Source organism: Leptopilina heterotoma, unplaced genomic scaffold (genome assembly GCF_015476425.1).
Source record: "Leptopilina heterotoma isolate Lh14 unplaced genomic scaffold, ASM1547642v1 Lhet_530, whole genome shotgun sequence".
NCBI classification, from domain to species: domain Eukaryota; kingdom Metazoa; phylum Arthropoda; class Insecta; order Hymenoptera; family Figitidae; genus Leptopilina; species Leptopilina heterotoma.
This window is the reverse complement of record NW_025111116.1, coordinates 387,131-403,896: the sequence shown is the minus strand read 5'-3', so window position 1 is coordinate 403,896 and position 16,766 is coordinate 387,131. Positions and strand designations below refer to the sequence as shown.

The 16,766-nt window shown below is 26.1% G+C and overlaps 1 protein-coding gene and 1 long non-coding RNA gene across 2 annotated transcripts in view; one reads left to right on the top strand and one right to left on the bottom strand.

The window, feature by feature from the left end:
• The window catches only part of LOC122508312 (metastasis-associated protein MTA3), a 231,998-nt gene extending 227,321 nt beyond the window's left edge, over positions 1-4,677 (bottom strand). The window contains exon 1 of the mRNA XM_043621586.1: positions 3,505-4,677. Within this exon, the coding sequence (XP_043477521.1) occupies positions 3,505-3,622 (118 nt within the window). The 5' untranslated portion in view covers positions 3,623-4,677. The remainder of the gene's footprint in view (positions 1-3,504) is intronic.
• An 11,185-nt stretch (positions 4,678-15,862) lies between these two features.
• Positions 15,863-16,182, top strand: LOC122508310. Its single transcript, XR_006302214.1, has 2 exons — positions 15,863-16,003; positions 16,090-16,182. It is a non-coding gene; the product is annotated as an uncharacterized LOC122508310 (long non-coding RNA).
• Positions 16,183-16,766: the final 584 nt, after the last annotated feature.

The following is a 16,766-nucleotide window of genomic DNA, read 5'->3' as shown; positions in this document are numbered from 1 at the left end:
GAGTTATTCCATTTGTTTATGTCAAAAAACATACCCTTTTTTAACGTCTATTATTATGCACTTAAATAAAAAAAATCAATTTCCCATTTAAATGGAATTAAAGTAAGACTCCTTAACTGTACTCTCCAAGAAAAAAAAACGAAATTCGCAGGTCCAAAAGTGGGGAAATTCCGTTGAAAAATTATATGTTTTTAGTTAACAAATGGAATTATGCATAAACTATTTACCCGATCAAGTTGATTTTTTTTGGGATTTATTCAGCCTCGTAAGGGGAATATTTCTGGGAAGTTAGAAACAAATTCGATAATTATTAACAAAGTTATTAAACAATTAAAAAAGTGCTATTTTTAATGGTTTAAATTCATTTGCAACTAGACTAATTAAGCTTTTTTAACTTGCGACCAATCATTTGAAAGCTATTTCCAAGCTCTATAACTTTCAATCACAACTTTTTCCCCTAAAATTTAACCGGAAGCAACAGTCATCGAAAAACCATGTTTTTCGAACTTTGGCGATTGTTTACACCATTTTTCGCAACCGGAAATGTGGTGCAAACTATGGGGCTCTTATTTGGGGCCCTCAAACTACAAGAAACTGCTTTGACTTTTCAGGTTGCACTTATGTGCACTTTTTGCACTCACCGACTGGCCTATAGAGCGGTTGCGTTAAATGCGAAACAGCCGTTTAACTTGAGGTTAAGCACGCTGCTTACTCTCGAGGGGAGAACGGTTCTCCTTTTTACGGAAAGCGGGTACACTTTTTGGAAAGTAAGCGGCTCTATTTGTGTGGAGAAGAGAACCGATACTCCTCAAAAAGTATAACCGTTCGACGTTTGCGGCGCTACTGCTGCGCTTTATAAAGGGAAAACAGCGCTCTCTTGACAAATCAAACGGCTCTCTTTTTTTTCTCTCCGTGCAGCCAGACAGCAGTGAGAGCCTCTGGGCTGTTCACTGCTACCTGACTGGTACACGGAAAAAGTTTCGGCACGTCAGATGTACAGGTTGTGTCAAATTTTCTTCTACATTTATTTTGCACGCCATCTGTGCCAGTTTGGGGTATCTGACGTGCATTATGTACGTCTGATATCTCGAAATGGCACCTCAGACGTGCAAAATGAAATGTACTGCTGTTGACACTGTCCTCGGCGCATCTAATGTCCCGGAATTTTTTCCGTGTACTATCCCCTACAACCAAGCGCAGCGGTTGTTATTGTATATTGGCTAAATGACTTCTGAAATATCTTGTTCTTTTAAAAATTGTATCATCTTTAAAAAAATGAAAAGAAAAAAATTTTTGTTTCCATAAATTTTGTTTTAAAATGTTGCTTATTCACCTGAAAATGGGTGGTCTCTCTATTTTGACCGGTAGTATAGTTTCTCCAATATATAAATACTTTAAAAATAGTACATTTTTTTAAGGTTAATACATGTAACTTTTTCAAAGTTGATGTTGGTTTATTATTACTATTCATGGTAAACCAACTTCAACTTTGAAAAAGTTACATGCATTACATATCTTTCAAAAATGTACTATTTTAAAAATATGTTTATTAGAGAAAGTATAGACTCGGACCAAAGCGAAAATTTTAGTGTATGTTTATAAAGTGATTATTAATTAAAATATACGTAAAAGCATTTTTTTATTTTTCTGTAAAGAAGATGAGACATTTCATTTCAAACCATTCCACCGAAAAAAAAACAATCGCAAGGAAAGCGATTTTCTAATAAATTTTATTACAAAAAAATATAATTATTTGTAACATATTATACACTCAATCGAAAGAGAATTTCATGAATTTTCTAGTGCTATATTTATTTTTTTAAATTTCTCTCAATTTCGTAGAGAAATTCCTGTTTGAAAGTTTAAACTCTTAATATCTCAAAACACCCCTTGTCGATTTTTATCAAAATTATATGAAAATAAAGCTTAATTTTTCAGGTTTCCATTTCCGTATAATATATTATGGACATTTAATGGGATAATTAAAAAAAAATTTTCAAAAACACATTTTTTAAACAATTTTTTTTTACTAATCCCATTAAATGTCCATAATATATTATACGGAAATGGAAACTAGAAAAATTAAGCTTTATTTTCATATAATTTTGATAAAAATTGACGGGGGGTGTTTTGAGATATTAAGAGTTTAAACTTTCAAACAGGAATTTCTCTACGAAATTAAAAAACATAAAAAATAGTACTAGAAAGTTTATGAAATTCTCTTTCGATTCAATGTATAATATGTTACAAATAATTAAATTTTTATATAATAAAATTTATTAGAAACTCGCTCTCCTTGCGATTGTTTTTTATCGGTGGAATGGTTTGAAATGAAATGCCTCAGATATCAACATTCAAAAATCCCAAAATTTTGCAAAATGGGAATTTTAGTTTCTAATTTTGTTATGTTTACCAAGAAGAAAGAAGAAAAATATAAAGAAAACATAAAAGATTATCGCAAGGACTCTACATTTCGTAAGTATTTATTTAAATTAATGATTCCATTTTCTCATAATTAATTAATTTATTTCGTTACATACACGGACATCAAACGAGCCCTTTCGTACAAAAGTACTAAGAAAAAGTTGAGTAGCAAATAGCAATTTTTTAGCGTGTAATGTATTCTTCAATATCACAAAACTATCATTCGTCATAGGTATTGGCCAATTGAGTTGAATGCTGAAAAATAAATTTTTTTGTTAAATACTAATGCACTGAGTAGATTATTAAGTCGCTCCGCTTTCATTGAATGTTGATTTATCAGTAGGATTTACATTAAAACAATTTTCACAACTTCCGTTCATAATGTTAAGAAAAAAATGTTTGTAGTTTTTCAATTACAAAAAAAGTTTCAATTTGAAAGAAAAAAACTCATTTACTGTAGACGAGCTATGAAGTTGAAAACGCGCCGAGCGACTCCAAGTTGGGAGGTAGAGGCAAGAGGGTGACTTTCAGAATTAAACAGAGGGTGGCAGAGAGATGGGTAAAAGTGTCGCAATCAATGTTTTCAATTTACAAATCAGAAATGCTTAAATATACATTATTTAAGCAAGATATTAATAAATTAGTGCTGAAAAATAGAAAAGATTTTACATATTCCTTGCAGGTGTAGAAAAATTAATCGTTTTTTATTTTCTTTCCCGTTTTGTGGAGGGTGGGTAAAGGGGAAAAGATACAAATGCGAAAAGGAAGGCAAAGAGCCTGGGAGAAGGGTAAAATGAGATAGAGCTCACATAGGAAATTCTGAAATTAACGTTGGGGACGCTTCAATTTTATTAAATTAAGTTGGAAATTCTCTTTTTCGTTCAGTTAAAACAATATTTAATGTTAATTACAATAGAAATTTTACCGGTAAAATTGATTTCACTTCGAGACTAAATCTTAGGGGTAGTGGTTTTAATTGCTTGTTCAATAATCGTAGTAATGTGAATTTAATGTTTTTCTTTGAATTTAAGCAAAAGAGAGCTGGGCAAACAGGTGCCTTGGAAAAATTGAGTTGCATACCTCCCACCCGGTACATGTTGGCCGTCATGTTGCTGGCGTCCTGCTGCGTGGACCCGAGAGCGAAATTGGCGTTCTCGTGGTTACCGTGGCTCTCGTGGTATTCGGCCGGCATCGGCATGAAGAAGGCTGTTCTTGCCTAACCTAACGTGTTATATTCCTGTAGTTGAAGAATAACGTAGCGATTTGGCGATACAGTTACCACCTGGCGTGTCACTTCATGTCTCGTCTCGTCCCCGAGAAGCCGTGTTCTCGAGTTCAGACGAGATGAGACAATTCTCAACGATCGAAACTTTAAATAACTTTTAAACACTCGAAAATTTTCATGAAAATAAAAACGACAAATTTTTTCCAAATGTCAAACACACAAATACAAAACTTTCTTTTAATGATATACAGTTTCGATCAGCAGAAAAGTCCACACACACACAATTTTTTTTTGTTTTCATCAAAAAACACTGTAAATTAATCACTAGACTATTGAATCTACTTGAAAGTAAAGCATCGTGAAAGGAATTTTTTGTTTTTGCAAACAATCAAAAAAACTACTGGACATTAAATGAGCATTGTTCCTCTTAGTGACTAGTTAATTCCGCCATTTTCATTTTGACGAGCGCCGACTGTCGAAAAAGTGTTGCTGAACGATGCTGGCGACTAGCGGCCGCGAGGTACAAACTACGAAAACGGCTCCCCACCATGGAAGGAGATCGCACACCTTTCGGAGTTGTGTAGTGACGCGAACTCGTTTTTTCCTCAGCTATTCTCACGGAGAGGCACAATTTAATTTTTTTTTTCTTTTTCGATTTATTCTCAAGTCTATATTTGAATAAAATTTATTACAAAAACTAGTAGGCTACATTCGATCAATGAATGAATTCACAATTTAGAAAACTTGAATAACACTTAAATACACCGCGGCCGCGCGCCGTTGCGCATTTTCATTTCTATGCACAACATAGAAAATTGCAAAAATTTTTTAACTTATCAACACAATATACACGCATAACTTATTCACATTGGTTAATTTAGACTTTAATTGATTGATTAAAATTTTTTTAAATCCAATTGAGCGTTTTGCACAGTACACAAAATTGTGAAAAAAACTAATAAATGTAAATCTCCCCTTCCACAAACGCTCCAAAGACAACCGTCGAATATTAACATTAAGGAGTAACTGCTTTACTGTAAAGAGACAAACCAAAGTAACTAGATTCCAGGCTTGCGCATTTTTGCATGCGAGTATTCAACATCTGAAATGTGCCATTTTCATTATAAAGGTACGGTCATACCTCTAGGCGCTTGCATATCTCTTTACTTCCAGCAGGGTACGGCATTTATACAGTGATGTCAGAAATGTTTTCTTAGGGCGGTATTCATAGTCGATACTTATTTCTTAAGCAGCGACTTAAGCTGCCACCTAGATTCATAGTCGTGCAATAAGCATTGCCTTAAGGCCAACGCAGAATAGAATCTTTAACCGGAACCGCAATCGTAAGCGTAACCGTAAGAATGAGTTAAAGAAGGATAGGTATATTGTATATCCTTCTCTAACTCATTCTTACGCTTACAGTAACGATTGCGGTTCCGGTTACAGATCTATTCTGCGTTGGCCTTTAAAGGCCTTTCTCCAATAGGTTTTAAAAGTGTGCGAAGGACTGCGTCTGCGTCGGTTGCTATAGCAACACATGCTAAAATCAACGTAACGCAGTCATTCGCACACTTTTTAAAACCTATTGGAGAAAGGCCTCAAGCCGCAACTTAAGCATATGCTTGACAAAGTAAATGCTTCGATTTTGAGATGCATAGTCCCATCTTAAGAATGACAAGTATTCATATATATGTTTCACAAGCTAAAACGACATTAGCAGAAACAGGTTCCTCTCTTTGCCTCGTGGCGCGTAGGCGCTTCCGTATCTATATGCTTTGTGGTTAAAGGTGATCATAAAAAACCGCTGCCAAGTTGTACATTTTTATAATTTTGGTGTTCATTTCATGAACACTTTGCTTCCTCATAGAAATAATAATAATTGAAATATAAGAATTACTTTTTACAAAAGGGTTAATGCTCTTCAAGTTGGTAATAATTTTTTGAAGTTACTTTTACATAATTTAAAAAAAATTTTATAAAAGTCTTATTTTTCAAAATCTTAGATTTTTAAAAGTTTAATATCTCCGGTTAATATGGACGAAAAATGTTCAATTAGGGCTCAAAAGATGCGTCTGAAAAAACTCTACAAAACTAAATACAAAACAAAACTAAACTTCTACATTTTTCAACAAAATTTTCAAAAAAGTCTTATTTTCCAAAATTTTAATTTTTAAAAGTTAAATATTTCCGGTTAAGGACGCTGCACGGTGGGAAATATTTAAAAGTACGCATAGGCGTAGCAAGCGATTTCTCCTCAACTTCCACTCTTTTCCCCTTTTTTCGTCCATCTTGGTGAAATTTTTTGACTTTGATAATTAATTAAAAAAAATCCAGATTGAAAATGAAAAAAAGGGCGATTTAGGGAAAAATAATATTTAATAGAGAATATTCAACAAGTTTTCTTATGACGATTAGATGTTTCTATGGACGTGAATATCAATCCGCGTTTTCCAAAACATAGCAAACTGACAGCTCAATATGGGAGGTTAGCCATGGCCGACTATATCAGGTTGCACCGTTTGCGTAGTACAGTAGAAATGAACGTGAGGAACAAAAATATTAAATGTCAATTATACTCTCATTGTTTACTATTACATTTATTATTTGTTTATTTATTTATTATTGTTATTATATCTATTATTATTTATTATTTTACTTACTTTTTTAAAATATTATTATGGAAAAGTATTAAAACAATAAAGGAAAATTTTTTATGAAAAAATTATTAAACAAATAAAATTTCTAAACAAAAAAAAAGTAAATAATAAAAAATTATGAAATGTATAATTTTAAAAATTTTTTATTGTTATTTTTATTATTGATATTTTTAAGTATATGAAAAATCTAATTTAAATATTCCACAAAATTAGTTTTAAAGTAATTTTTTATAAGGAATTCAACGGTCATAAAATAAAAGCGGACAGAAAATATTTTGACCCTTTTTCAATTATCATTTTTCTTAAAAATTGGTGGATTTCGAAACACACGCGTAATTTGGTAGAAAATATGTTTTTAAATCCATGAAAAGAATTCCAAATGAAATCGATGATTTTCATAATTACCTATAGAAGTATTGTTTTGAAAAAAATCTTTGTTTTTAAACTGAAAATTCTAAAAATAATATTGTTATTCAATTTTTCTATATGGAAAATTATTTGTTTACTTATTTAATTTCTGATCAAAATTTAATCTTAATTTTTCTGTATTTCTATTTTTCATCAATAAAAATTATGATATGAAATTATTTAGAAAAATAAATGTCAAAAAATGCCCTTTTTTAATAAAAAAAAAAGCTGCAATGTATTGAAAAAAGACGAAAATTTAATAATCTACTTCAAAAATTGTTAGAAAAAAATTGCAAACATCAACGTCGTTTTCTCAAGACAAAAATGGTTTTCATAATTGGAAATAAATTCTGAGTACCTCCGTGTTTCAGAAAAAGGACTTTTTTCATAAAAAAGATCCAATTTTATGACAAAAATTATGTTTAATAATATTTTCATAAAAAATTTACATTACTTTGTTTTATACTTTTCCATTATAATATTTCTAAAATGTAAGAATAATAATAAATAATAATAGATAAATAAACAAATAAATATAATTATTTATATAATATTAAATAATAAAAGTAATGACTTATTATTTTTGTTGATCATCTACGTCCCTACATTACCATAGCGTAAATACTTTCAACACGAAAATGGTGCAACCTGTTATGGTCGGCAAAGGCCTACATCGAGCTGTTGCTTTGTTTTGTAAAACGCGGATTTATATTTACGCTCCTAGAAACATCTAATCGTCATAAGTAAGTTTGAATTATATTCTCTATTAAATATTATTTTTCCTTAAATCGCCCTTTTTTTCATTTTCTGTCTGAATTTTTCAAAATTAATTATCAAAGTCGGAAACTTCCCCTCTTTTGGTGTAATTTTTTTCTTTGATAATTAATTTTTAAAAATTCAGACAGAAAATGAAAAAAAGGGCGATTTAGGGAAAAATAATATTTAATAGAGAATATAAAACAAATTTTCTTATGACGATTAGATGTTTCTATGGGCGTAAATATCAATCAATATCAATATCAATTAGTAATTGGAAAATTATAAAAAATAAAAAATTATTTATTAATTAAAAAACCGTAAAAATATACGTATTATTTTTTTCCTTATATATTGGTTACATTATTAGTAATCATGTTTTCTAGTCTATAAAAATTTATTTATTTTAATCCTTTGTATAAAAATAATTAATGTAATTATGTTTTTTTATTCCTCAATTATATAAGATAATAAAAGAAATTTATCGCTAATAAATTTTCTATTCTAAAACAATAATTACTTATTCTACTATTTTGAAGCCCCTTTCAATAGGCGACCAATTTATAAGTTTATTTTTTATGTTGAAACTGTCAATTTGTATAGCGAAAACAATATTGACGCTCGTTGAAAAATCGTATTATTAAAAACAAATTTTTTCTTAAATCGTTATTTCATATATAATCACAATAAAAAGCCTCCTTTTTTTATAAGTTTCTGCTTTTTCTCTTTCCATTTAAATTATCCAACACTTTCAACTGCTTCATACAAAACTTTTTACTTTGACAATTTTTTATAAAATAATTTGACACTTTCTCAAAAAAAGGGCTCTTTACCTTAAAATGAAATTAAATAAAGAATTAGTAAAAATTTACTTTGTCTCGATACGATGTTTCTACGAGCCACAATATGGTTATTACGATGACAATTTACTGATGTAGATGACTTGATTTGAGAAAAAAATGTCCGCACCGAAAGGTGGAGTAAGGCGGGGTTGCCTACGTAAAGGCATAACAGTATCATAAAACAGGGCAGTAAGTTTTATTTTGTTGAAAATTATAAAAATAATATTTTGCAGTAATAAAAACTAATAGAATGAATATAAATAAAGGGATTTTTGTTTATAAAAATATACATAATATAAAATATGTTAAATTAAAACGAAAAATATGAAAAAAAAAATTTTTTAATTTTGTTATTCATGAAAATAATTTTTTAAAATGATTAAAAATTAAAATTGCTAATTAGTACCTCTAGAGGTACAATTTAATAAATTGTATAATTAATAAAAATATTAAAAATGACAAATATACAGAATTTTGAAAAAATTAAATTATTTCTAAAATTTATTCAATATTTTTGTATTATTTTGGAAAATTAGTTAATTAGTAATTGGAAAATTATATAAAATCAAAAATTAATTATTAATTACAAAATCATAAAAAAGTATTAATTTTTACCTTATATATTTGTTAAATTATCTTTAATCATGTTTTCTTGTCTATAAAAATTTATTTATTTTATTCCTTTGTATCAAAATAATTAATTTAATTATGTTTTTTTATTCCTCAATTATATGAGATATTAAAAGAAATTTGGAGCTAATAAATTTTCTATTATAAAACAATAATTACTTATTCTACTATTTTAAAATCCCTTTCTATAGGCGACCAGGTCATATAAGTTTATTTCCGACATCAAAGCTGTCAATTATTTGTATAGTGCAGGGCTGATAAAAATCATGACTTTTTTAAAAAATTCATTTTTTTTATTTAAATCATTTTTTTAAATATTTTAAATATTTAATTATTTTATAAGTAGTTTGTTTTTTAATATTAAAAATTATAAAATTAATAATAATAGGGTGGATGGAAAATTTTATTTTAAGAATTCTCTGACATTTCCTGACTAATTTTTCGGTTTCCCTGATTAATAAATTTTTTAATTATTTAATATTCTGCATTGATAATTAAAAATTTTATAATGCTTTTTAAGTAACAATTTTATTTAGAAAGAAAAACATAAGATAATTCAAAATTGTTTGTTAAAAAAAAATTTTAATGTGTTTAAAACTTTTATTATGAAAAAAAGTTAATGAAAATTTACAATTTAAATCGTGCTCAAAAAGTTATATTTATTTATTTAAATATAAACCGCCAATGCCCGTTTATCAAATATTATACAAAAACTAAATTGACTTTTATCAAAGTTTTTTAATTTGTGGTTTTTTTCGATTTAAATTCCCTGACTTTTCCCTGAACAAAAAAATTCTCTGATTTCCAGTTATTCTGTAATTTGAGTCAAATAAACAAAACTAATAATTATTATGTTTACTTTATTATCTCTGTAATGTATTCTTTTTTATTTTTATGAATTCAAAACTTTAAACCAAAATACTAATTTTGCAAACTTTTCTGTTTCTAATGCATTTTGCAGTTTGATTTAAATCATGATTTTAATGACAAGATTTAAATCAAGATTAAAATCATGATTTAAATCAAGTTGATTTAAATTATTGCAGCCCTGGCTATAGTGAAAATAATATTGACGCTCGTAGAAACATCGTATATTATTACAAACAGATTTTTACTTAAATCCTTATTTCATATATAGAATTTTAATAAAGAGCCCTTTTCTCTATAAGTATCTGCTTTTATTCTTTCTTTTTAAATTATCCAACACTTTCGACTGATTTTTATGAAACTTTTTACTTTGTCAATTTTTAAAAAATAATTTGACACTTTCTCAAAAAAAGAGCTCTTTACCGTAAAGCGAAAATAAATAAAGAATTACCTAATTAAAATTTATTTTGTTTCGATATGATGTTTTTATAAGCCACAATCTTATTTCCACCATAAAAATTGAGAGCTGAATGTGACTTGTGGAAGAAAGTGTCCAGAAATTTTGTGAAGGTTGCCTATACGTAAAAGACTAACAACATCAAAAAACTAGGAATTAGTAATTCAATTTGTCAAGTAATTTAAACGATATTTTGCAATAATGAAAGTTAAATATAAGAAACATAAATAAAGGGATTCTTATTTATGAGAAATGTACATAATATAAACATGTCAAATTTAAAAAAAAAGATTTTGATAAATTTTTTATTTTTTCAATTTTGATATATTTATTAAAATAATTTTTTAAAATGATTGAAAATTAAAATTGCTAAATATTTTCTTTTAAGGTACAATTTATTAATTTGTAATTAATAAAAAATTTCGGAAAATTACATTTATTGTATTTTTACATTCTCATAAAAAATGAGAAAGTCTTGGATTTGTGCGATGTTGAGAAATTTCTAATTTTGATAAATCTTCATTTTTCATGACCCCCTGATGAAACGAAATTCACCCCCGATGAAATTTTCAAAATTTTGTATTTTTTACAATTTTCAAAAAAATATTTTTTTCTAATTTTTTTCTTAAATTTTGTACAAAAACAAACAAATTTTCCCTTGGACACTTTTTTGTAAAAAAAAAATTATGAATTTTTTTTCAAAATTTACTATTTAATGCTTTTTTAAATTTTATGTCAGCATGTATAAAGTATAGAAAATTTGTCCTAGGGGAGCCGTGTTTATAAAAATCAGTTCATATTACGTTAAAATACATCGCTGTTAAAATTAGAATCGACAATTAAATCGCTTATAACAATTTAAAAAAATTTTTTCCAGAAAAGTGCAAAAAATGAACTAATAAAAAATTTTTAAAAATTAAGATTTTGCTCTAAAATTACTAAATTGCGATTATCTTGAAAACTAGAACCGACAATATGGGCCCTTTTCATGTGGGCGTCCACATAATTATATACATGTACTTGCGTAAAATCTATTCCTGGTATTTTTTCTAAATTTATGTTTTGGGTAGAAATATATTCTTGATCTTTTTATTTTAGCTGAATCCTTAAATTGTATGTGGGACATTCCAGGCCAAATCGGAAATTATTATTAGTGTTAGTTTCTTACAAAAAATTTTGAGAAAAATTAACCGATACACACATTGTTAAAAATGAAATTTTATTTTAAAAATTTTAAAATTTTATCGTAAATTATTTACAAATATTTTTATTGCAAATTACGCGTGTTTTTAAATTGTTATAAGCGATTTAATTGTCGATTCTAATTTTAACAGCGATGTATTTTAACTTAAAATACATCGCTGTTAAAATTAGAATCGACAATTAAATCGCTTATAACAATTTAAAAACACGCGTAATTTGCAATAAAAATATTTGTAAATAATTTACGATAAAATTTTAAAATTTTTAAAATAAAATTTCATTTTTAACAATGTGTGTATCGGTTAATTTTTCTCAAAATTTTTTGTAAGAAACTAACACTAATAATAATTTCCGATTTGGCCTGGAATGTCCCACATACAATTTAAGGATTCAGCTAAAATAAAAAGATCAAGAATATATTTCTACCCAAAACATAAATTTAGAAAAAATACCAGGAATAGATTTTACGCAAGTACATGTATATAATTATGTGGACGCCCACATGAAAAGGGCCCATATTGTCGGTTCTAGTTTTCAAGATAATCGCAATTTAGTAATTTTAGAGCAAAATCTTAATTTTTAAAAATTTTTTATTAGTTCATTTTTTGCACTTTTCTGGAAAAAATTTTTTTAAATTGTTATAAGCGATTTAATTGTCGATTCTAATTTTAACAGCGATGTATTTTAACGTAATATGAACTGATTTTTATAAACACGGCTCCCCTAGGACAAATTTTCTATACTTTATACATGCTGACATAAAATTTAAAAAAGCATTAAATAGTAAATTTTGAAAAAAATTCATAATTTTTTTTTTACAAAAAAGTGTCCAAGGGAAAATTTGTTTGTTTTTGTACAAAATTTAAGAAAAAAATTAGAAAAAAATATTTTTTTGAAAATTGTAAAAAATACAAAATTTTGAAAATTTCATCGGGGGTGAATTTCGTTTCATCAGGGGGTCATGAAAAATGAAGATTTATCAAAATTAGAAATTTCTCAACATCGCACAAATCCAAGACTTTCTCATTTTTTATGAGAATGTAAAAATACAATAAATGTAATTTTCCGAAATTTTTTATTAATTACAAATTAATAAATTGTACCTTAAAAGAAAATATTTAGCAATTTTAATTTTCAATCATTTTAAAAAATTATTTTAATAAATATATCAAAATTGAAAAAATAAAAAATTTATCAAAATCTTTTTTTTTAAATTTGACATGTTTATATTATGTACATTTCTCATAAATAAGAATCCCTTTATTTATGTTTCTTATATTTAACTTTCATTATTGCAAAATATCGTTTAAATTACTTGACAAATTGAATTACTAATTCCTAGTTTTTTGATGTTGTTAGTCTTTTACGTATAGGCAACCTTCACAAAATTTCTGGACACTTTCTTCCACAAGTCACATTCAGCTCTCAATTTTTATGGTGGAAATAAGATTGTGGCTTATAAAAACATCATATCGAAACAAAATAAATTTTAATTAGGTAATTCTTTATTTATTTTCGCTTTACGGTAAAGAGCTCTTTTTTTGAGAAAGTGTCAAATTATTTTTTAAAAATTGACAAAGTAAAAAGTTTCATAAAAATCAGTCGAAAGTGTTGGATAATTTAAAAAGAAAGAATAAAAGCAGATACTTATAGAGAAAAGGGCTCTTTATTAAAATTCTATATATGAAATAAGGATTTAAGTAAAAATCTGTTTGTAATAATATACGATGTTTCTACGAGCGTCAATATTATTTTCACTATAGCCAGGGCTGCAATAATTTAAATCAACTTGATTTAAATCATGATTTTAATCTTGATTTAAATCTTGTCATTAAAATCATGATTTAAATCAAACTGCAAAATGCATTAGAAACAGAAAAGTTTGCAAAATTAGTATTTTGGTTTAAAGTTTTGAATTCATAAAAATAAAAAAGAATACATTACAGAGATAATAAAGTAAACATAATAATTATTAGTTTTGTTTATTTGACTCAAATTACAGAATAACTGGAAATCAGAGAATTTTTTTGTTCAGGGAAAAGTCAGGGAATTTAAATCGAAAAAAACCACAAATTAAAAAACTTTGATAAAAGTCAATTTAGTTTTTGTATAATATTTGATAAACGGGCATTGGCGGTTTATATTTAAATAAATAAATATAACTTTTTGAGCACGATTTAAATTGTAAATTTTCATTAACTTTTTTTCATAATAAAAGTTTTAAACACATTAAAATTTTTTTTTAACAAACAATTTTGAATTATCTTATGTTTTTCTTTCTAAATAAAATTGTTACTTAAAAAGCATTATAAAATTTTTAATTATCAATGCAGAATATTAAATAATTAAAAAATTTATTAATCAGGGAAACCGAAAAATTAGTCAGGAAATGTCAGAGAATTCTTAAAATAAAATTTTCCATCCACCCTATTATTATTAATTTTATAATTTTTAATATTAAAAAACAAACTACTTATAAAATAATTAAATATTTAAAATATTTAAAAAAATGATTTAAATAAAAAAAATGAATTTTTTAAAAAAGTCATGATTTTTATCAGCCCTGCACTATACAAATAATTGACAGCTTTGATGTCGGAAATAAACTTATATGACCTGGTCGCCTATAGAAAGGGATTTTAAAATAGTAGAATAAGTAATTATTGTTTTATAATAGAAAATTTATTAGCTCCAAATTTCTTTTAATATCTCATATAATTGAGGAATAAAAAAACATAATTAAATTAATTATTTTGATACAAAGGAATAAAATAAATAAATTTTTATAGACAAGAAAACATGATTAAAGATAATTTAACAAATATATAAGGTAAAAATTAATACTTTTTTATGATTTTGTAATTAATAATTAATTTTTGATTTTATATAATTTTCCAATTACTAATTAACTAATTTTCCAAAATAATACAAAAATATTGAATAAATTTTAGAAATAATTTAATTTTTTCAAAATTCTGTATATTTGTCATTTTTAATATTTTTATTAATTATACAATTTATTAAATTGTACCTCTAGAGGTACTAATTAGCAATTTTAATTTTTAATCATTTTAAAAAATTATTTTCATGAATAACAAAATTAAAAAATTTTTTTTTTCATATTTTTCGTTTTAATTTAACATATTTTATATTATGTATATTTTTATAAACAAAAATCCCTTTATTTATATTCATTCTATTAGTTTTTATTACTGCAAAATATTATTTTTATAATTTTCAACAAAATAAAACTTACTGCCCTGTTTTATGATACTGTTATGCCTTTACGTAGGCAACCCCGCCTTACTCCACCTTTCGGTGCGGACATTTTTTTCTCAAATCAAGTCATCTACATCAGTAAATTGTCATCGTAATAACCATATTGTGGCTCGTAGAAACATCGTATCGAGACAAAGTAAATTTTTACTAATTCTTTATTTAATTTCATTTTAAGGTAAAGAGCCCTTTTTTTGAGAAAGTGTCAAATTATTTTATAAAAAATTGTCAAAGTAAAAAGTTTTGTATGAAGCAGTTGAAAGTGTTGGATAATTTAAATGGAAAGAGAAAAAGCAGAAACTTATAAAAAAAGGAGGCTTTTTATTGTGATTATATATGAAATAACGATTTAAGAAAAAATTTGTTTTTAATAATACGATTTTTCAACGAGCGTCAATATTGTTTTCGCTATACAAATTGACAGTTTCAACATAAAAAATAAACTTATAAATTGGTCGCCTATTGAAAGGGGCTTCAAAATAGTAGAATAAGTAATTATTGTTTTAGAATAGAAAATTTATTAGCGATAAATTTCTTTTATTATCTTATATAATTGAGGAATAAAAAAACATAATTACATTAATTATTTTTATACAAAGGATTAAAATAAATAAATTTTTATAGACTAGAAAACATGATTACTAATAATGTAACCAATATATAAGGAAAAAAATAATACGTATATTTTTACGGTTTTTTAATTAATAAATAATTTTTTATTTTTTATAATTTTCCAATTACTAATTAATTAATTTTTACATATAATAATACAAAAAAAATTCAATTTTTAGGTATAAATAATTTAATTTTTCAAAATTCTGTATATTTGTCATTTTTATTATTTTCATTAATTACAATTCAATAAATTGTACCTCTAGGGGTACTAATTAGCAATTTTTATTTTTAATCTCTTTAAAAAATTATTTTAATGAATAACAAAATTTAAAAAAAATGTTTTTCATATTTTTCGTTTTAATTCAACATATTTTATATTATGTATATTATTATAAACAAAACCCCATTTATTTATATTAATTATATTAGTTTTTATTACTGCAAAATGTTATTTTTATAATTTTCAACAAAATAAAACTTACTGCCCTGTATTATGATACTGTTATGCCTTTACGTAGGCAACCCCGCTTTACTCCACCTTCTGTTGTGCGGCCATTTTTTCCCCATATCAAGCCAACTACATCTGTAAATTGTCATCGTAATAACCATATTGTGGCTAGTAGAAACATCGTATCGAGACAAAGTAAATTTTTACTAATTCTTTATTTAATTTTATTTTAAGGTAAAGAGCCCTTTTTTTGATTAAGTTCTTTGTTTTTTTTTAAAAAGTGATCAAAGTGGAAAATTACACGAAACATACTGGACAGTGGGGGAGAGTGGGTTGGCAACACTTGACAGTTCCCGACCTCCAACGCCGTTAAAGAGCCTAAAAATATTGAAATTAGATTTAAAATTCTATTGGAATTTCGTAAAAATTTGACCTGGAAATCATGGAAAAGGTATGGAATTTTAAATTCGGATTTCTGTAGGAATCCTGAATAAGAGTAATTGACATTTAATATTTTTGTTCATCACGTTCATTCCTACTGTACTACGCAAACGGTGCAACCTGATATAGTCGGCCATGACTATAGTCATGGCCGTATAGTCTCCACCCTTTGGTAAAAAATCTAAAATTATAGAAAATTATCAAAAATTCAAAAATAAACATAAAACATGAAAATATAATAGCTTTTTTGTCGATATTTTACATTCGAAAGTTTCATTTACATAATGAAATGCAATTGTTAATAATACTTAAATGAGATCTTTCATAAGAATTTGTTTTTTAATAACAGGCTCATAATTTTGAGAAGTTAAATTGACACCTTCTTTCTCCTTATTATTTTTTAAAAAACTATCAATAACTTTTTATCAGCCATCTAATTTTTAAAAATGAAACGTAAACATTTTTTAGTAATTTACTAATAACAACTATCAAAATGGAAAAAATGGATTGTTTTAGT